The 22,028-nt window shown below is 43.9% G+C and overlaps 1 protein-coding gene across 3 annotated transcripts in view; it reads right to left on the reverse strand.

Annotated features, from left to right (window-relative positions):
• Positions 1 to 22,028, reverse strand: part of LOC139377010 (calpain-1 catalytic subunit-like) — a 43,475-nt gene that overhangs the window by 18,268 nt on the left and 3,179 nt on the right. Inside the window, exons 2-11 of one of the 3 annotated variants that reach the window (XM_071120072.1) lie at positions 15,672 to 15,689; positions 14,225 to 14,318; positions 13,712 to 13,858; positions 12,277 to 12,346; positions 9,895 to 10,013; positions 4,519 to 4,652; positions 4,154 to 4,322; positions 3,529 to 3,612; positions 2,305 to 2,390; positions 1,489 to 1,563 (exon numbers count right to left, since the gene is read on the reverse strand). In XM_071120072.1, the coding sequence (XP_070976173.1) occupies positions 1,489 to 1,563; positions 2,305 to 2,390; positions 3,529 to 3,612; positions 4,154 to 4,322; positions 4,519 to 4,652; positions 9,895 to 10,013; positions 12,277 to 12,346; positions 13,712 to 13,858; positions 14,225 to 14,317 (977 nt within the window). In that variant the 5' untranslated portion in view covers position 14,318; positions 15,672 to 15,689. Of the gene's footprint in view, positions 1 to 1,488; positions 1,564 to 2,304; positions 2,391 to 3,528; positions 3,613 to 4,153; positions 4,323 to 4,518; positions 4,653 to 9,894; positions 10,014 to 12,276; positions 12,347 to 13,711; positions 13,859 to 14,224; positions 14,339 to 15,671; positions 15,690 to 22,028 lie in introns of all 3 variants that reach the window. The other 2 variants (XM_071120074.1, XM_071120073.1) reach the window with 2 other exon arrangements.

Genomic DNA, 22,028 nt, shown 5'->3' on the forward strand with positions numbered 1-22,028 from the left:
GCATCCTGGAGTCGCCTCTTCACTGTTGACGTTGAGACTGGACAGAGGAACTCTGCCTAGAAGGCCAGCATCCCGGAGTCTCCTCTTCACTGTTGACGTTGAGACTGGACAGAGGAACTCTGCCTAGAAGGCCAGCATCCCGGAGTCTCCTCTTCACTGTTGACGTTGAGACTGGTGTTTTGCGGGTACTATTTAATGAAGCTGCCAGTTGAGGACTTGTGAGGCGTCTATTTCTCAAACTTAGCACTCTAATGTACATGTCCTCTTCCTCAGTTGTGCACCAGGGTCTCCCACTCCTCTTTCTATTCTGGTTAGAGCCAGTTTGCACTGTTCTGTGAAGGGAGTAGTACACAGCATTGTATGAGATCCTCAGTTACTTGGCAATTTCTCTCATGGAATAGCCTTCATTTCTCAGAACAAGAATAGACTGATGCGTTTCGGAAGAAATGTCTTTGTTTCTGGCCACTTTGAGCCTGTAATCGAACCCACAAATGCTGATGCTCCAGATACTCAACTAGTCTACAACTACACTGTTTTATTGCTTCTTTAATAAGTACAACAGTTTTCAGTTGTGCTAACATAATTGCTAAATTGTTTTCTAATGATCAATTAGCCTTTTAAAATTATAAACTTGGATTAGCTAACACAACGTGCCATTGGAACACAGGAGTGATGGTTGCTGATAATGGGCCTCTGTACACCTATGTAGATATTCCATTAAAAATCTGCAGTTTCCAGCTAGAATAGTCATTTACAACATTAACAATGTCTACGCTGTATCTCTGATCAATTTGATGTTATTTTATGATATGTTTTTGTTGCTTTTCTTTAAAAAACAAGGATATTTCTAAATGACCCCAAACTTTTGAACGGTAGTGTATGTAATAAATTATTATTATTATTATTATTATTATTGTTATTAGCTGTTTGCCTATTTCTGATGAAGTCCGATGGAGGCCGAAACATTGGATTAAAATATCAGGTTTGAACTGTGAGAGTCACTCAGCACTATTACTAGCTGATGGAATTACAGTAAGCCCACTCAGCACTATGACTAGCTGATGGAATTACAGTAAACCCACTCAGCACTATGACTAGATGATGGAATTACTGTAAACCCACTCAGCACTATTACTAGCTGATGGAATTACAGTAAACCCACTCAGCACTATGACTAGCTGATGGAATTACAGTAAACCCACTCAGCACTATTACTAGCTGATGGAATTACAGTAAGCCCACTCAGCACTATGACTAGCTGATGGAATTACAGTAAACCCACTCAGCACTATGACTAGCTGATGGAATTACAGTAAACCCACTCAGCACTATGACTAGCTGATGGAATTACTGTAAACCCACTCAGCACTATTACTAGCTGATGGAATTACAGTAAACCCACTCAGTACTATGACTAGATGATGGAATTACAGTAAACCCACTCAGCACTATGACTATCTGATGAAATTACAGTAAGCCCAGTCCTACCAGAACTCTCCATCCTCCATCTGTAGATGCAGGTCCTCTCTCTCAGTTGGATCCAACTCATCCCACTCAGGAGAACTGGACACATACAGGGACACGAGAACAGACCACTTATAAGAAACAGAGAAAACCTAGAGGGCTGAGATGGAAACTAAGGGAAGAAACGGAGACTACCTAGAGGGTTGAGATGGAAACTAAGGGAAGAAACGGAGACCACCTAGAGGGTTGAGCTGGAAACTAAGGGAAGAAACGGAGACCACCTAGAGGGTTGAGCTGGAAACTAAGGGAAGAAACGGAGACCACCTAGAGGGTTGAGCTGGAAACTAAGGGAAGAAACGGAGACTACCTAGAGGGTTGAGCTGGAAACTAAGGGAAGAAACGGAGACCACCTAGAGGGTTGAGCTGGAAACTAAGGGAAGAAACGGAGACTACCTAGAGGGTTGAGCTGGAAACTAAGGGAAGAAACGGAGACCACCTAGAGGGTTGAGATGGAAACTAAGGGAAGAAACTGAGACCACCTAGAGGGTTGAGCTGGAAGCTAAGGGAAGAAACGGAGACCACCTAGAGGGTTGAGATGGAAACTAAGGGAAGAAACGGAGACCACCTAGAGGGTTGAGATGGAAACTAAGGGAAGAAACGGAGACCACCTAGAGGGTTGAGATGGAAACTAAGGGAAGAAACGGAGACCACCTAGAGGGTTGAGATGAAAAATAAGGGAAGAAACAGAGACCACCTAGAAGGTTGAGATGGAAACTAAGGGAAGAAACGGTTATAGCAGTGTTCATGTAAGGGTTAGAGGTAGAGGTAGTGGAGACTCACTTGTCGCTCCAGGCCCCAGTCCACTCCACCTGTCCCCAGGGGTTCCTCACCCTGATCAGCCTCTCCACCTGACCCTGGTAGTCCACCTGCAACAGGACAGGGGTGGACAGATATCACTAACACTCACAGACACATACAACAACAATACACACAGTCTACACTAGAGAAACAGTCTACATACTGACAACACACTAGAGAGACAGTCTACATACTGACAACACACTAGAGACACAGTCTACATACTGACAACACACTAGAGACACAGTCTACCTACTGACAACAGAGTAGAGACACAGTCTACATACTGACAACAGAGTAGAGACACAGTCTACATACTGACAACAGAGTAGAGACACAGTCTACATACTGACAACACACTAGAGACACAGTCTACATACTGACAACACACTAGAGACACAGTCTACATACTGACAACACACTAGAGACACAGTCTACATACTGACAACACACTAGAGACAGTCTACATACTGACAACACACTAGAGACACAGTCTACATACTGACAACACACTAGAGACACAGTCTACATACTGACAACACACTAGAGACACAGTCTACCTACTGACAACAGAGTAGAGACACAGTCTACATACTGACAACAGAGTAGAGACACAGTCTACATACTGACAACAGAGTAGAGACACAGTCTACATACTGACAACACACTAGAGACACAGTCTACATACTGACAACACACTAGAGACACAGTCTACATACTGACAACACACTAGAGACACAGTCTACATACTGACAACACACTAGAGACACAGTCTACACACTAACAACAACAATACACACAGTCTACCTACTGACAACACACTAGTAACAGTCTACATACTGACAACAGAGTAGAGACACAGTCTACACACTAACAACAACAATACACACAGTCTACCTACTGACAACACAGTAGAGACACAGTCTACCTACTGCTAACACATTAGAGACACAGTCTACATACTGACAACACAGTAGACACAGTCTACCTACTGACAACACACTAGAGACAGTCTACATACTGACAACACACTAGAGACACAGTTTACCTACTAACTACACAGTAGAGACACAGTCTACATACTGACAACACACTAGAGACACAGTCTACCTACTAACTACACAGTAGAGACACAGTCTACCTACTGACAACACAGTAGAGACAGGTAAGACCCCGGTAGAACCAGGGTTCCTGGTCAGGTACTACCTGCTTCAGGCCGGTGACTGAGTAAGCATGTCCTTTCACCAGCTTCTTGAACGTGACTGACTCCATGTCAAAGGCACTGGTGATCTGTAGTCACAAGATGTCATTAGAAGAATACAAGATCCATGATGCATCTGAATCACTGTTATCTTATTTGGATGAATTGACTATTTTATGCTATTGTGGTGGAGCTGATTAGGAACCACACTCTTGCAATGAGATATTTCCCCCTCTATAATGGTTAAGATGTTAAATCCGATCAGTTACACTATGTCATGCAAGTTCACGATGATGTTGTTTCAAATCAAATGTATTTATATAGCCCTTCGTACATCAGCTGATGTCTCAAAGTGCTGTACAGAAACACAGCCTAAAACCCCAAACAGCAAGCAATGCAGGTGTAGAAGCACGGTGGCTAGGGAAAATCTCCCTAGAAAGGCCAAAACCTAGGAAGAAACCTAGAGAGGAACCAGGCTATGAGGGGTGGCCAGTCCTCTTTTGGCTGTGCCGGGTGGAGATTATAACAGAACATGGCCAATATTTTTTAAATGTAAGAACATCAAACTAACTGTCCCCTGGCTGTTTTCCAGGACCGCAGTACCAGGAGGACCAGGGAAGGGGGACTCACGTCGATGGAGCAGCCCAGCAATGAGCCTCTGTCCAGGGCTTTGCTGATGATCCTGTACAGGTCCCGTGGAGCCTTCCGGAGATCGTACATCTCAGAGACACCACCGGTGAAGTCCTCAAAACCTTCTGTGGTGCTGCCTCCAGACAGAGCCTCGTAGGAACCATTCAGCCTGACGGGAGAGACACAGAGATACACATTCACGTATCAGGTCAGCATTATCAACTAGTAACATATTTCAGACAAGGATAAACTCTATATGACAGAGTGTTTACACTACTTGTACATGGGCCCTGGTTAACGGTAGTGCACTTCATAGAGAACAGAGCGCCGATTGGGACGCAACCCAAGGGCCTTTGTTGACATACTTGGAGTAGGCCTTCTCCAGCAGGGCGCTCCAGAACTCATTGCCCTCGGCCGAGTGGACAAACATGAGCTCTCCATTCTTCGTCGGCAGCCGGTCATCAATCACCACGTCCACCCACTCACCAAACTGCCAGAACTGAAGACAGAGAGACAGAATGTTTTTTTCTTTCTTATAGCAACTTCAGCTGGATAGCAAAACACTGAACACAGCTGTCTCCTGAAACCTAGGGTAGGTCTCAATTTAAAAAATGGTGACTTCCTTAAAAAGCTACCTAAAAGGGCAGCGTTCTTGTGGATTGACCTGCCTATACTGATAGATAGACCTAGTGCACGGTTCTGTCTGTCTGGTGGCTGACCTGCCTATACTGATAGATAGACCTAGTGCACAGTTCTGTCTGTCTGGTGGCTGACCTGCCTATACTGATAGATGGACCTAGTGCACGGTTCTGTCTGTCTGGTGGCTGACCTGCCTATACTGATAGATAGATCTAGTGCACGGTTCTGACTGTCTGGTGGCTGACCTGCCTATACTGGTAGATAGATCTAGTGCACGGTTCTGACTGTCTGTCTGGTTGCTGACCTGCCTATATTGATAGATAGACCTAGTGCACGGTTCTGTCTGTCTGGTGGCTGACCTGCCTATACTGATAGATAGACCTAGTGCACGGTTCTGACTGTCTGTCTGGTTGCTGACCTGCCTATATTGATAGATAGACCTAGTGCACGGTTCTGTCTGTCTGGTGGCTGACCTGCCTATACTGGTAGATAGATCTAGTGCACGGTTCTGACTGTCTGTCTGGTTGCTGACCTGCCTATACTGATAGATAGACCTAGTGCACGGTTCTGACTATCTGTCTGGTTGCTGACCTGCCTATACTGATAGATAGACCTAGTGCACGGTTCTGACTGTCTGTCTGGTTGCTGACCTGCCTATACTGATAGATAGACCTAGTGCACGGTTCTGTCTGTCTGGTGGCTGACCTGCCTATACTGATAGATAGACCTAGTGCACGGTTCTGTCTGTCTGGTTGCTGACCTGCCTATACTGATAGATAGACCTAGTGCACGGTTCTGACTGTCTGTCTGGTTGCTGACCTGCCTATACTGATAGATAGACCTAGTGCACGGTTCTGACTGTCTGTCTGGTTGCTGAATTGTCATACAGGCAGGCAGCAGGCAAGCAGGTCAAGATTATTTGTTCTGGTCGTCTAGTGATGGACCTTAGTCCCACTTCAGCAGCGCCATTCCTTTACAAACTAGTAAATGCCCATTCAGAGACCGTTCTAAACTATCTCCAGAGAAGGGTTTGTGTGGGCATTTAGAAAGCGGTAGTGTACCCTTAAAGCCAACTTATGCTTGATCCGAGCCTCTGTACTGCATCGCTCCTCCCAAATTGTGTAAGAATGCGGAAGGCTCCATAGACAATAGCTCCGCATTGACATGATTGGCTGACGGTAGGTGAGGGGGCGGGAGGTCGTGTATAAACACAAACTCACTTCCTTGACAACTTCCTTCACAACAGCACTGCGTTGCTCCGCGAAGTGAAAGAGGTATGAATGGCCTGCCTTCTTCAGAGGCAGTATCACCGTAAATACTGCACAGCCAACGCAGACGTCGGAATTGACCAAGCAGCACTCTTTACAGACAGACAAACATGCTGTAGCCGAAATGCTTTCAAGAGAATATGACTGCAGTACATATAACGTCATTGCCCGGGACTAAACGTTAAGATTCTGACTGTGTTTAACATGGGGTTGCATGTTTCGTCACATTAATTAACTTTCTACCCGTTGCATCCTCATTGGGCGCTGATGTAGATTTGGTCTGTAGTGCATTGCTGTGGTTTGGAAACACGATGACATTTCTAAAGAAGACAAATAATTAGTATGATTTTAGATAGCTAACGTTAGCATTGCTAGCAATTTTTTTTTACGAATTTTGCTAGCAAATGACAACATTGCCATTAGTCTAAAGCAAATTTGACGACATGATAATGATTACAAAGCTGTTTCCTACTAAATATTATCAATGTCATTGTATTTCCAGGCGACTATTGTGTAATTTAGACAAAACAGTCATTAACCCCGTTCAGAATGACTGGGCGTATCATGACTTTAGGGCGTGTTGAGAACGTTCATAACAATGGCATGACGCGACCGAATAGCTGAGGGCGTGTTGAGAACGTTCATAACAATGGCATGACGCGACCGAATAGCGGAGGGCGTGTTGAGAACGTTCATAACAATGGCATGACGCGACCGAATAGCTGAGGGCGCGTTGAGAACGTTCATAACAATGACATGACGCGACCGAATAGCTGAGGGCGCGTTGAGAACGTTCATAACAATGACATGACTCGACCGAATAGCTGAGGGCGCGTTGAGAACGTTCATAACAATGACATGACGCGACCGAATAGCTGAGGGCGCGTTGAGAACGTTCATAACAATGGCATGACGCGACCGAATATAGCGGAGGGCGCGTTGAGAACGTTCATAACAATGGCATGACGCGACCGAATAGCTGAGGGCGCGTTGAGAACGTTCATAACAATGGCATGACGCGACCGAATATAGCGGAGGGCGCGTTGAGAACGTTCATAACAATGGCATGACGCGACCGAATAGCGGAGGGCGCGTTGAGAACGTTCATAACAATGGCATGACGCGACCGAATATAGCGGAGGGCGTGTTGAGAACGTTCATAACAATGGCATGACGCGACCGAATAGCTGAGGGCGTGTTGAGAACGTTCATAACAATGACATGACTCGACCGAATAGCGGAGGGCGCGTTGAGAACGTTCATAACAATGGCATGACTCGACCGAATAGCTGAGGGCGCGTTGAGAACGTTCATAACAATGACATGACGCGACCGAATAGCTGAGGGCGCGTTGAGAACGTTCATAACAATGACATGACGCGACCGAATAGCGGAGGGCGCGTTGAGAACGTTCATAACAATGACATGACGCGACCGAATAGCGGAGGGCGCGTTGAGAACGTTCATAACAATGACATGACGCGACCGAATAGCTGAGGGCGCGTTGAGAACGTTCATAACAATGACATGACGCGACCGAATAGCGGAGGGCGCGTTGAGAACGTTCATAACAATGACATGACGCGACCGAATAGCGGAGGGCGCGTTGAGAACGTTCATAACAATGGCATGACGCGACCGAATAGCCGAGGGCGCGTTGAGAACGTTCATAACAATGGCATGACGCGACCGAATAGCTGAGGGCGCGTTGAGAACGTTCATAACAATGACATGACTCGACCGAATAGCTGAGGGCGCGTTGAGAACGTTCATAACAATGGCATGACGCGACCGAATATAGCGGAGGGCGCGTTGAGAACGTTCATAACAATGGCATGACGCGACCGAATAGCCGAGGGCGCGTTGAGAACGTTCATAACAATGGCATGACGCGACCGAATATAGCGGAGGGCGCGTTGAGAACGTTCATAACAATGGCATGACGCGACCGAATAGCGGAGGGCGCGTTGAGAACGTTCATAACAATGACGTGACCGAATGGCGGAGGTGTAACCTATGAATATAGTCACTGAATAAGTGTTTCCCTTCAAAGTCTATTGATTATCCCTGTTCAACTCTGTAGTCTGGTCTCCTTCATCACCTGAAGTTACCAGACCCGGTCTGCTAGGTGGTTGCTATGTTACCATATCCGGTCTGCTAGGTGGTTGCTATGTTACCATACCCAGTCTGCTAGGTGGTTGCTATGTTACCATACCCAGTCTGCTAGGTGGTTGCTATGTTACCATACCCAGTCTGCTAGGTGGTTGCTATGTTACCATAACCAGTCTGCTAGGTGGTTGCTATGTTACCATACCCAGTCTGCTAGGTGGTTGCTATGTTACCATACCCAGTCTGCTAGGTGGTTGCTATGTTACCATACCCAGTCTGCTAGGTGGTTGCTATGTTACCATACCCAGTCTGCTAGGTGGTTGCTATGTTACCAGACCCGGTCTGCTAGGTGGTTGCTATGTTACCATATCCGGTCTGCTAGGTGGTTGCTATGTTACCATACCCAGTCTGCTAGGTGGTTGCTATGTTACCATACCCAGTCTGCTAGGTGGTTGCTATGTTACCATACCCAGTCTGCTAGGTGGTTGCTATGTTACCATAACCAGTCTGCTAGGTGGTTGCTATGTTACCATACCCGGTCTGCTAGGTGGTTGCTATGTTACCATACCCAGTCTGCTAGGTGGTTGCTATGTTACCATACCCGATCTGCTAGGTGGTTGCTATGTTACCATACCCAGTCTGCTAGGTGGTTGCTATGTTACCAGACCCGGTCTGCTAGGTGGTTGCTACTTAAAGTCCCCAGGACATTCACAGTATTAGGCAAGACTGCCTTCCCGCCTTGTGCACCAGACTCATGGAATAGTCTAGAATCCCTGCTTCATCTAGATATGTTAGTGTTACTGAATGGAATAGTCTAGAATCCCTGCTTCATCTAGATGTGTTAGTGCTACTGAATGGAATAGTCTAGAATCCCTGCTTCATCTAGATATGTTAGTGTTACTGAATGGAATACTCTAGAATCCCTGCTTCATCTAGATGTGTTAGTGCTACTGAATGGAATAGTCTAGAATCCCTGCTTCATCTAGATGTGTTAGTGCTACTGAATGGAATAGTCTACAATCCCTGCTTCATCTAGATGTGTTAGTGCTACTGAATGGAATAGTCTAGAATCCCTGCTTCATCTAGATGTGTTAGTGCTACTGAATGGAATAGTCTACAATCCCTGCTTCATCTAGATGTGTTAGTGCTACTGAATGGAATAGTCTACAATCCCTGCTTCATCTAGATGTGTTAGTGCTACTGAATGGAATAGTCTAGAATCCCTGCTTCATCTAGATGTGTTAGTGCTACTGAATGGAATAGTCTACAATCCCTGCTTCATCTAGACATGTTAGTGACCCTGAATGGAATAGTCTACAATCCATGCTTCATCTAGACATGTTAGTGCCACTGAATTCATTTGTTGTTGTAGGCTGGATCATGTTGTATTGTATGTTTTAATGATGTGATGTATTGATTGTTGCTGCCTTCTTGGCCAGGTCTCCCTTGAAAAAGAGACTCTGCGTCTCAATGGGCTTTTCCTGGTTAAATACATTTTTTTAAACGGACTCAAAGAAGGTCCATTATGGGTCGATCATTTCAGCAAACAAGGGAATAATAAAGGTTATTGAATGTAATGTAATGTAATTGTCTTGCCGATGGCCCTAAAGGATGCTATAACCCTGCAGGTGTGTGTGTAACCTGACAGGAGGGAGATGTGTGTGTGTGTGTGTGTGTGTGTGTGTGTGTGTGTGTGTGTGTGTGTGTGTGTGTGTGTAGTCGTACCTGAAAGTGGAAGATCCCAGCGTAGTCCTCTTGGAAGGACTGACCATGAGGGACCACTCGGTGGAGCAGCCTCTCATTAAGGGTTAGAGAGGCTATGGCTGCTAGGAGCCAGCAATCACCTGATGGGGGAGGGAGGAGGGAGAGAGCAGGGAGGGCGGGGCAGGGAGGGCGGGGAATTTAGGTGGAGGGAGGGAGGGAGAGAGAGACACAGAAAGACAGAGAGAAAATTTGTTGCAATCGTTTTAACTAGAATGGCCAGCAGGTGGAGTGTGTACCAGGCTGTGCTTGTGATGTCTGCCAGGGCCAACCCAGTTCTGGTCCAGGGCATGATGTTAGTTCCACTAGGAAGGAAGGCCCAGCGGCCCTGGACCTGAGCCAACCCAGTGTGTACTGTCCTACCCCACAGTCCAACTCTGTTCTACCAAATAGGGATTTTCCACACTCACATTCTGTACTGAACCTATGAAAGGGGAGACTTGTTTGATTTCCTGAACCAGCTACTACTACGGCTGATTCGAGGTGAAATAAACAGACTACACATTGATGACTGCAGTGAAAGCATGTTGTAAATCTTGAGTAAGGTGGAGGCAACATGATATAGATGTGTGGGCACTATCAGTACATCCTGGTTGTAAATACCACTATCAGTACATCCTGGTTGTAAATACCACTATCAGTACATCCTATCCGTAAATACCACTATCAGTACATCCTGGTTGTAAATACCACTATCAGTACATCCTGGTTGTAAATACCACTATCAGTACATCCTATCCGTAAATACCACTATCAGTACATCCTGGTTGTAAATACCACTATCAGTACATCCTGTCCGTAAATACCACTATCAGTACATCCTGGTTGTAAATACCACTATCAGTCCATCCTGGTTGTAAATACCACTATCAGTACATCCTGTCCGTAAATACCACTATCAGTATATCCTGGTTGTAAATACCACTATCAGTACATCCTGGTTGTAAACACCACTATCAGTACATCCTGGTTGTAAACACCACTATCAGTACATCCTGTCCGTAAATACCACTATCAGTATATCCTGGTTGTAAACACCACTATCAGTACATCCTGGTTGTAAATACCACTATCAGTACATCCTGTCCGTAAATACCACTATCAGTATATCCTGGTTGTAAACACCACTATCAGTACATCCTGGTTGTAAATACCACTATCAGTACATCCTGTCCGTAAATACCACTATCAGTACATCCTGTCCGTAAATACCACTATCAGTACATCCTGGTTGTAAATACCAGAGAGAGGAGAGAAGGAAGGCGGTTGTCTTACCTAGCTACCTTACATTGAATGCACTGACTGTAAGTCGCTCGGGATAAGAGTGTCTGCTAAATGACCATATTGTATATGTAATTATGGTAGACCGTTGGGGGTTTAGCCAAGAGCCTTTCAGGTAGTACGGTGGGAGACCGTTGGGGGTTTAGCCAAGAGCCTTTCAGGTAGTACTGTGGTAGACTGTTGGGGGTTTAGCCAAGAGCCTTTCAGGTAGTACTGTGGTACACCGTTGGGGGTTTAGCCAAGAGCCTTTCAGGTAGTACTGTGGTAGACCGTTGGGGGTTTAGCCAAGAGCCTTTCAGGTAGTACTGTGGTAGAGCATTGGGGGTTTAGCCAAGAGCCTTTCAGGTAGTACTGTGGGAGACCGTTGGGGGTTTAGCCAAGAGCCTTTCAGGTAGTACGGTAGGAGACCGTTGGGGGTTTAGCTAAGAGCCTTTCAGGTAGTACTGTGGGAGACCGTTGGGGGTTTAGCCAAGAGCCTTTCAGGTAGTACTGTGGTACACCGTTGGGGGTTTAGCCAAGAGCCTTTCAGGTAGTACTGTGGTAGACCGTTGGGGGTTTAGCCAAGAGCCTTTCAGGTAGTACTGTGGTAGACTGTTGGGGGTTTAGCCAAGAGCCTTTCAGGTAGTACTGTGGTACACCGTTGGGGGTTTAGCCAAGAGCCTTTCAGGTAGTACGGTAGGAGACCGTTGGGGGTTTAGCCAAGAGCCTTTCAGGTAGTACTGTGGTAGAGCATTGGGGGTTTAGCCAAGAGCCTTTCAGGTAGTACTGTGGGAGACCGTTGGGGGTTTAGCCAAGAGCCTTTCAGGTAGTACGGTAGGAGACCGTTGGGGGTTTAGCTAAGAGCCTTTCAGGTAGTACTGTGGGAGACCGTTGGGGGTTTAGCCAAGAGCCTTTCAGGTAGTACTGTGGGAGACCGTTGGGGCTTTAGCCAAGAGCTGTTCAGGTAGTACTGTGGTAGACCGTTGGGGGTTTAGCCAAGAGCCGTTCAGGTAGTACTAGAATTGTTTCAAAAACAGGTCATTTAAAAAAAAAAAGACTTCTGGTATCTGTTTACGCAGAACTCACCCAGCGCTCCCTGGCAGATGTCTGTTCTGGTAGCTCCTCCCAGGATGAACTGAGGGTCATCTGTCAGCTCCTGGAGCAAAGGAAATGGAGGACTGGATTAGACTCTGGTAAAACAAACTGACTGGAAGTGAGAGGGACTGTATTTTTCCTATTAATCTTCTAACAATTCAACAATTAAATTGACCTGGAAGTCCATTTACAGCATTCCTATTTCTGTTACTGATGCTTCTAGTTTTTCTGACAGCTGAGCATATCTGGCTCTTGAGAAATTCTAGAACATATGCAACTGAGGTAAACAAGTGGCACAACTAGGAAGTGGTCAGAGGAAGACTGGTCAAAAGCTGCACTGGTCTCTACTGGACAGACTGAGAGGTTCCTTCCTGTTCCTGTCTCTACTGGACTGACAGAGGTTTCTTCCTGCTCCTGTCTCTACTGGACTGACTGGGAGGTTACTTCCTGATCCTCTCTCTAATGGTATTTACTGGACTAATGAGAGGTTCCTTCCTGTTCCTGTCTCTGCTGGACTGACTGAGAGATTCCTTCCTGTTCCTGTCTCTACTGGTCTCTACTGGACTGACTGGGAGGTTACTTCCTGTTCCTCTCTCTAATGGTCTTTACTGGACTGACTGAGAGGTTCCTTCCTGTTCCTGTCTCTACTGGACTGACTGAAAGGTTCCTTCCTGTTCCTGTCTCTACTGGACTGACTGAGAGGTTGCTTCCTGTTCCTGTCTCTACCGGACTGACTGAAAGGTTCCTTCCTGTTTCTGTCTCTACTGGTCTCTACTGGACTGACTGAAAGGTTCATTCCTGTTCCTGTCTCTACTGGACTGACTGAGAGGTTCCTTCCTGTTCCTACCGGACTGACTGAAAGGTTTCTTCCTGTTCCTGTCTCTACTGGACTGACTGAGATGTTCCTTTCTAACTGTCTCTACTTGTCCCACACTGCCAGTCTGCCACACAGGCCAGTCACAGTGGCAGCTGAAGGGTGTGACAGCCATACTATAGTCTAGATTGGCAATATAACTGTTCAGCAATATACACCAACACAGGTCATACGACACTGATCAACCTGAGTGTCTGTTTCTTCTTGTCCCCATACTGCAGCACATGTCAGCCATAGCAGCAGCTGCAGTGGCAGAACGTGACAGGGACAGGCATGCTGCTTTACAGACAAGGAAGTAGGAATGCAACGGTCCTGCAGTGTATTGTGGGTCCATGGCGTAAACAACAACACTGGTGGTCAACCTCGTTGGATCGATGTGATCTGTGTGTGTAGTATACACACTGTCCCTTATAACTGACTCTATAACTGACCCTGACATCAGCTCTCAAACCAATGACACATTCTTAATGAACTGCCCTAAACTATGTGTTAGTATTTAACTAAAATAATAACACTCCTCCCTCTCTCTTTACCCCCCCCCCCCTCTCTCACCGTGGGTCTCATCCATTCCACGTCCCTGGTCTTGGCAGAGTAGGGGGCCAGTTCCTTGAAGCCCAGAGAGGGAGGTTCGGCTAGGAAGGAGGGGTCCTGGAACAGACACCCCGTCTCCAGACACTCCTGCCTCAGAGCCTCATAGTCCTGGTGGAAGTCAATTCAAATCATTTCATTTAAAAAAAATAACAGATGCAATCAACAGTTAAAGCAACAAGATGTGCATTTGATGTCAAAAGCATTAAAACAATCTTGAATTTTCTTCTCCAAAATGGTCCTGGATGATGAAACAAATAACATGTAATGATAAAAGACAAGAGGCTGTGTGGCACAAATAGGCCCTGGTCTAAAGTAGTGCACTATGTAGGGAATAGAGTTCCATAGGGCTCTGGTCTAAAGTAGTGCACTATATAGGGAATAGGGTTCCATAGGGCCCTGGTCTAAAGTAGTGCACTATATAGGGAATAGGTATACATCCAAAGTTTCAAAACCATCAGAAACAAACAAACTGACCTGGTTAAGGAAGGGTACGGCGTGGTCGTTGGAGCCCATTCCCTCGGCTCGTAGCCTGCTGGTGGCTATGCTAGCAGAGATTCCCCCTGACATACTGACACAGGACACAATATACTGTAAATACAGTCAGTGGCCTGGGTGGGTGCTGCACAGGCAAATCATTTACAATGTCTTTAGCCCGGGCTTGATTGAATTTGCCTGTAGCAATGGACCCAATAGCCTGCTCTACTGTCTATGAGAGTGGAGATCTCTCCTGACCTACTGGAACCAGGGATATAAATACAGAACCGGGTGGGTGCTGCAGTGCGCCAGGCCACACCTGGGTTCAAAAACTATTCAAAGTCATTTCAAATAGTTTATAGACGTGGTTGATTGAGCTCGTCTGTTGCAATGCAACCAACGAAGTAGGTGTACAACTGCAAACCTCATCCACCTGGCACTCGAGGCAGGCCAAAGCAAAAATATCAAAGTATTTCAACCATTTGAATAGTGTTTGAATCCGGGTCTGGGACAGGCACAGGGTAGAGGGTATAAATAGCAGCGAGCTAAGCTAACAGCACGGACACACAGTCCGCAGCATAGCAACCATCAATTCTATTCCGTCATTGTTGATTGTTTGTTGTTTTACTCGTTTTTCTGTGTATTGTGACTGTTTTTCTACCAATGAACCTCTGGTCCTGTGACCTGTAATATAACATTCTCCAGGTTTATCTTTCTGGGGTGGATCTATCATCGACTACTCTGGCCTTTCTCACCGGCAGTGAGTCAGAGCGTTGTTCAGAAATGTCTCCTACTTTAGTGAGTCATCGAACACTGCTCAGAGCTCTGATAACAGTTCCCGCTGAACACATGTCTGAACACTGACTCATTGGTGGGTAATAATTTAGCTATTAGTCTCAGGCTTTTACTCTGTACGTCTAAATGTATTTCTTCTGAGAGTCTTTTCCAAAGTTATTATAGTATTATAAATAGTATAATTTAGTGTATTGAGTTTCTGATAAATACATGTAATAGTGAAATAGAAAACATTTTGGATTACAGAAAATTATTATGGTAGAATTAGGATTACAGAAAATGATTATGGTAGAATTAGGATTACAGAAAATGATTATGGTAGAATTAGGATTACAGAAAATGATTATGGTAGAATTAGGATTACAGAAAATGATTATGGTAGAATTAGGATTACAGAAAATGATTATGGTAGAATTAGGATTACAGAAAATGATTATGGTAGAATTAGGATTACAGAACATTTTTAAGAAAATTAAGCAAGAAAAAATTGAACAAGCATAGTGGAAATGGTACAGACTGATCAGAGATACAAGGCCAAAAACTGAGGTACGGAAGAGAGGTTAGGCTGGAAAGGGGAGACAGAGACAGTAATCTCTAGCACCTCTAACAAGCCCCCCCCCAAAAGACACACAGAGAGATGAAAATCTGATACCTTGAGTCTATGAGCAGGCTGCAGAGAAATAGGAGAAAAGAGGAATGCACAGTATGTAACCAATAACCCAAAGTCACACAGTATGCACTTTAGAAACAATGTTAAGGCTATTACAATCAGAACCTTCAGCGCAGCACCGTGAAAAATAACACCTTAGACCAAAACATGTCATCCGCGCTGACAATCAAAGATAAATAGGCAGAGTGATTGTTGGTAGTGTGGATAAATATTTGATGCTGTTCTCTCTACCCTCAGAATAGGCTTCTCTCTCTTTCTCTCTCTCACATGTTCTCTCTCTCCCTCTCTCACATGTTCTCTCTCTCCCCTCCCACGTCTCTCGCTCTCCCTCTCTCTCACATGTTCTCTCGCTCCCTCTCTCACATGTTCTCTCTCTCCCCTCCCACGTCTCTCGCTCTCACATGTTCTCTCGCTCCCTCTCTCACATGTTCTCTCTCTCCCCTCCCACGTCTCTCGCTCTCTCTGAACAAGGTCTGGCACCATGGCCAAGGGATGTCCCAGAGTACTAGAGAAAGTTTCATCAGGACATCTGTACTGTGTTAGGTAATGTGAAGTCCTCATTCTGTGTGGGAGAACAGCTTGGAAGAAGAACAATACAGATTGTATTTCTCTCTCTCTCTCTCTCTATTTCTCTCCATTTAAGGAGACAGAAGTGTTTCTTGTGATTTGACCTTGAATAGCAAATGTAATAAACATTAGACGAAGTGTGTGTGTGTGTGTGTGGGGGGGGGGGGGGGGGAGACAGACAGACTCGTCTGTAGCGACCGCACAGTTTGGTCATCAAACTAATATGAAGAAATTGTTTTAGATGTTCCTGATCTTTCTTTTATCACTCATTTATAAGAACATTCCATATAGCTTAGTAGAACCTGATGTAGTAGGGAGTTGTAGTTTCTCTAGAGATAAATCAGATCAAACCTGGTGCAGTAGGGAGTTGTAGTTTCTCTAGGGATAAATCAGATCAAACCTGGTGCAGTAGGGAGTTGTAGTTTCTCTAGAGATAAATCAGATCAAACCTGAATTGTGCGATGTAGTAGGGAGTTGTAGTTTCCAACAGGCCAATATTCTACATGGATTAGCGCAGAAAATGTGGTAATTAACTACAATGACCATAATCCATTGCACGCCCGCTTAAAGAAGAGGCCTCAACCACAAACAGCTGTGGAGCAGCAGAACAAAGACAGGAGGGCGGAGGTTGATCTTATATGGCGACACCCCTGTCTCGGCCCTGGGATGGAGTTGGTAGAGTTGCCTGATGACACTCGGGCCATGAAGCAGATGACACCACAGATTTTTGTCACCTATGAAAGAACCAATGTGTTACCTGACTCTGTGTAGACATCACATCTAAATGAGACAATGTGTTATGGAACTTTGCTTAAATGTCACGTGTAAGAGGGAGGATGTCTTGTGTGGCTGTAGTCAAAGGAGGCATGTTCTTGGCAACTAGGGGGTATAAACCCCAATGTAAAAGATAGGGAAAGCAGAGCATAGATTTTTAGGAAGACAGATCAGGAGCTGATTGATTTATTAGAAGTTAGAAGACTTCTGGGGTAAAGTAAGAACAGAACTGGATTGTTATTGTTAGAAGACTTCTGGGGTAAAGTAAGAACAGAACTGGATTGTTATTGTTAGAAGACTTCTGGGGTAAAGTAAGAACAGAACTGGATTGTTATTGTTAGAAGACTTCTGGGGTAAAGTAAGAACAGAACTGGATTGTTATTGTTAGAAGACTTCTGGGGTAAAGTAAGAACAGAACTGGATTGTTATTGTTAGAAGACTTCTGGGGTAAAGTAAGAACAGAACTGGATTGTTATTGTTAGAAGACTTCTGGGGTAAAGTAAGAACAGAACTGGATTCTTATTGTTAGAAGACTTCTGGGGTAAAGTAAGAACAGAACTGGATTGTTATTGTTAGAAGATTTCTGGGGTAAAGTAAGAACAGAACTGGATTGTTATTGTTAGAAGACTTCTGGGGTAAAGTAAGAACGGAACTGGATTGTTATTGTTAGAAGACTTCTGGGGTAAAGTAAGAACAGAACTGGATTCTTATTGTTAGTAGACTTCTGGGGTAAAGTAAGAACAGAACTGGATTGTTATTGTTAGAAGATTTCTGGGGTAAAGTAAGAACAGAACTGGATTGTTATTGTTAGAAGACTTCTGGGGTAAAGTAAGAACAGAACTGGATTCTTATTGTTAGAAGACTTCTGGGGTAAAGTAAGAACGGAACTGGATTGTTATTGTTAGAAGACTTCTGGGGTAAAGTAAGAACAGAACTGGATTCTTATTGTTAGTAGACTTCTGGGGTAAAGTAATAACAGAACTGGATTGTTAGAAGATTTCTGGGGTAAAGTAAGAACGGAACTGGATTGTTATTGTTAGTAGACTTCTGGGGTAAAGTAAGAACAGAACTGGATTCTTATTGTTAGAAGACTTCTGGGGTAAAGTAAGAACGGAACTGGATTGTTATTGTTAGAAGACTTCTGGGATAAAGTAAGAACAGAACTGGATTCTTATTGTTAGTAGACTTCTGGGGTAAAGTAAGAACGGAACTGGATTGTTATTGTTAGAAGACTTCTGGGGTAAAGTAAGAACAGAACTGGATTCTTATTGTTAGAAGACTTCTGGGGTAAAGTAAGAACGGAACTGGATTGTTATTGTTAGAAGACTTCTGGGGTAAAGTAAGAACAGAACTGGATTGTTATTGTTAGAAGACTTCTGGGGTAAAGTAAGAACAGAACTGGATTGTTAGAAGACTTCTGGGGTAAAGTAAGAACAGAACTGAAATGTTATTGTTAGAAGACTTCTGGGGTAAAGTAAGAACAGAACTGGATTGTTATTGTTAGAAGACTTCTGGGGTAAAGTAAGAACAGAACTGGATTGTTATTGTTAGTAGACTTCTGGGGTAAAGTAAGAACAGAACTGAAATGTTATTGTTAGAAGACTTCTGGGGTAAAGTAAGAACAGAACTGGATTATTATAAGACTTCTGGGGTAAAGTAAGAACAGAACTGGATTGTTAGAAGACTTCTGGGGTAAAGTAAGAACAGAACTGGATTCTTATTGTTAGTAGACTTCTGGGGTAAAGTAAGAACAGAACTGAAATGTTATTGTTAGAAGACTTCTGGGGTAAAGTAAGAACAGAACTGGATTGTTAGAAGACTTCTGGGGTAAAGTAAGAACAGAACTGAAATGTTATTGTTAGAAGACTTCTGGGGTAAAGTAAGAACAGAACTGGATTGTTATTGTTAGAAGACTTCTGGGGTAAAGTAAGAACAGAACTGGATTATTAGAAGACTTCTGGGGTAAAGTAAGAACAGAACTGGATTGTTATTGTTAGAAGACTTCTGGGGTAAAGTAAGAACAGAACTGGATTATTAGAAGACTTCTGGGGTAAAGTAAGAACAGAACTGGATTGTTAGTAGACTTCTGGGGTAAAGTAAGAACAGAACTGGATTATTAGAAGACTTCTGGGGTAAAGTAAGAACAGAACTGGATTCTTATTGTTAGAAGACTTCTGGGGTAAAGTAAGAACAGAACTGGATTCTTATTGTTAGTAGACTTCTGGGGTAAAGTAAGAACAGAACTGGATTGTTAGTAGACTTCTGGGGTAAAGTAAGAACAGAACTGGATTCTTATTGTTAGAAGCTACTGCATTATAATCACTATATATATATTTTTTTAACTGTGCAATTTATCAGTTGTGAAACTGTGGAACCAAAAGAGAGGTGTTACTGGTTTTCATTAACTAGTGGAACCAAAAGCCAAAAGAAGAGCAGCATTATAACAGTTACAGGCTCAGGGGGTTCACCGTAGGTGTCCCACGGCCAAACCATATGTGACTCGTTTCAGGAAACTAGGCGTATGTCGCACGTCACTACTTCACAGGCATTTCAACACAAACATGTATTTGTTTTAAATCAAAATGCATTTTTTGTCAGAAATGCCTTCTGGAATATGTGAACTTTCATGTGCCAAAACAGAGTTTCATGGTTCCAGTCTGTGTGAAGCGTTCCTACATATATACAGGTCAGAGTCTAGCTACATTTTACAGATATAACTTTATAATTTGGTCAGAAAGTCATGTTTATTGCAAAACGTTAGCTTGCTGGCTCGCTGGCTAACGTTACATGTATAATCTGTGTAGTAATATAATTTGAATCAGAAAACCATTTGCATTGCTAGTTATAGCCTAATGTTAGCTAGCTAACATTGAACCTAGTTTGATAACTTTAGCTACCTGCAGATTCATACCACAGTTATGACAATGTTTGTATTGGTAGTTGGGGTTATGCCAGTTCATTGTTTAGCTAGATACCTAGTTACCTAGCTAGCTACATGTCTAAACAAAATACTCCACTTCGGCCAGCTTATTACTTACCCATCAAATTAGCCAGGTGTGTCTGGGGGTGATTACAGCCATCTATAGTATTTCATGAACATGTGTACATGTCTAGACAATAGTGACTTAGCTAGATGTATCTGGGGGGTGGTTATAGCGTTTCATTCACATGACCAATCAATTTAGACATGTGTCTTGGTCATCTAATAATGATACGATGTTTATAAAATATTTTTATCTGGACACTATCTGTTTCTGATATTTCATGTGACAAATAAACTTAAGACTTTCTTTGATATAGCGTGTGTGAATCCTTAAAGAGATTGGTGGGGCTAAGTCTTAAGGTGTGAACGATGCTGAATGGGTGTTGACAAAGAAGAGCTCTCCAGTCGGTACCAAAACATTCAAGGGTAATTTTCTCAAAAGTGGAGTTAGTTCATTAACTTTCAAACCAGAATTACTTCCCCATTGTTCCTCAATTGCTGTGTATGATACCATTGTCTAGCTCTGAGTGTCTACTTTTATCCAATGTAAAAAAAAAAACACACAATTTCAAATTTTGCACCATAAGACCGAATCGAGGTGGTCGGTCACATATTGTGTGCTCCAGCAGGAAACCACAGTGAAGCTCCAGGATAACTGTGTAAAATACACACAAAAGGAGCACTCTTTTAGGGCTGTCCCCTACCAATTGGTCGGCCGAAAGTGGTCTGTTCTTTCCACCAATCGATTGGTTGAAATTTTTCAAATGTGCATTTTTCCATATATAGACACACCCTAATTGTTTTAACAAAATCAACTATATGCCTTGAGCTTGTCTGCTGCTTTAAGCTTATGGTTTGATGAAATAAGACAAATGCCTCAAGAGGGTGCCAGAGATCTAGATAACCAGAAGAAAAAAAAAACAACCCAACTGTTCTCCTCCTGCTCATGCTGGCTTTCACAGATTCTGCCATTACTCTCTGAAGTTGCAGGTAAGAGGCGACACGAGGAGTCGGCAACCTTTCTCATGTGGAATGCCAATTTATCTTACCATTTCTACCGATCTGCGTGCCAGTTATGGTTTTCATATGCCCATTTCTGTGAAATAATTTAATTTATAATATAGTCTTCATATCTCAAAATCAGTGTCATGTGGTTAATCTAAATTCTATCCAAATCTAAATGAAAACGATACAAACCTAAAAAGTTACTTATTATGTAACAATTATGTCAAAATAGTCTACATAAAGCCAACAAATAAAAGCAATGCAGACTGCAATATCCTGATAAAAATAAATATCCTATAAATCACATTGGCTACAAATGTCTACACAGGCCTGCCTGCAACGAACTTGAAACATTGTATCAACTATTAACTAGGGTCCAGCCTGAAACTGGTGCTAAGATATTCTGGGCCCTCAGAGTTTCCTGCATCAGTGAGCTCCGGAGACAGACAGACACAGCTGTAGGCTTTTTGCGCAAGGGATAAGAAGCAGTGCTTGACTTGGGCTTCGCGGCGCAGTGAGGAGCTGTTGTCAAGGAAGTGAGTTCTACAGGATGTACCGCCCCCACCTACCGTCTACCAATCATGTCAATGCGGAGCTATACAGAGCCCTCCGCATTGTTACAACATTTGGGAGGCCATGTGGTACGGAGCCTCTGGAGGCTCCGCCATTGCACCAGGCCTCCGACCACATTTACAGATCAAACATAAAGTGTCTTTAGCCTCCGCAAGGAATTGGTTCACTGAGATGGGTGCAAATATATATATTTGTTACTGCTCGACTAAAACAACCTCGGTCAACCAACAGCCTAACGACCAAACAATTGATGGTATAGCACTTGTAATGCCAGGGTTGTGAGTTCGATTCCCAAGGGGGACCAGTACGGGAAAAAAACTATAAAAAAATTTACTCTCTGCATACGAGCTAAATGAATAAAATATCTAATCAAATTGAGCCCAGGGCTTCACTGCTAACTCAGCCGAGGGTAGGGAGGCCCGCCGAGGGTAGGGAGG

The sequence above is a fragment of the Oncorhynchus clarkii genome, chromosome 20, assembly GCF_045791955.1.
Source record: "Oncorhynchus clarkii lewisi isolate Uvic-CL-2024 chromosome 20, UVic_Ocla_1.0, whole genome shotgun sequence".
Lineage (NCBI taxonomy): Eukaryota > Metazoa > Chordata > Actinopteri > Salmoniformes > Salmonidae > Oncorhynchus > Oncorhynchus clarkii.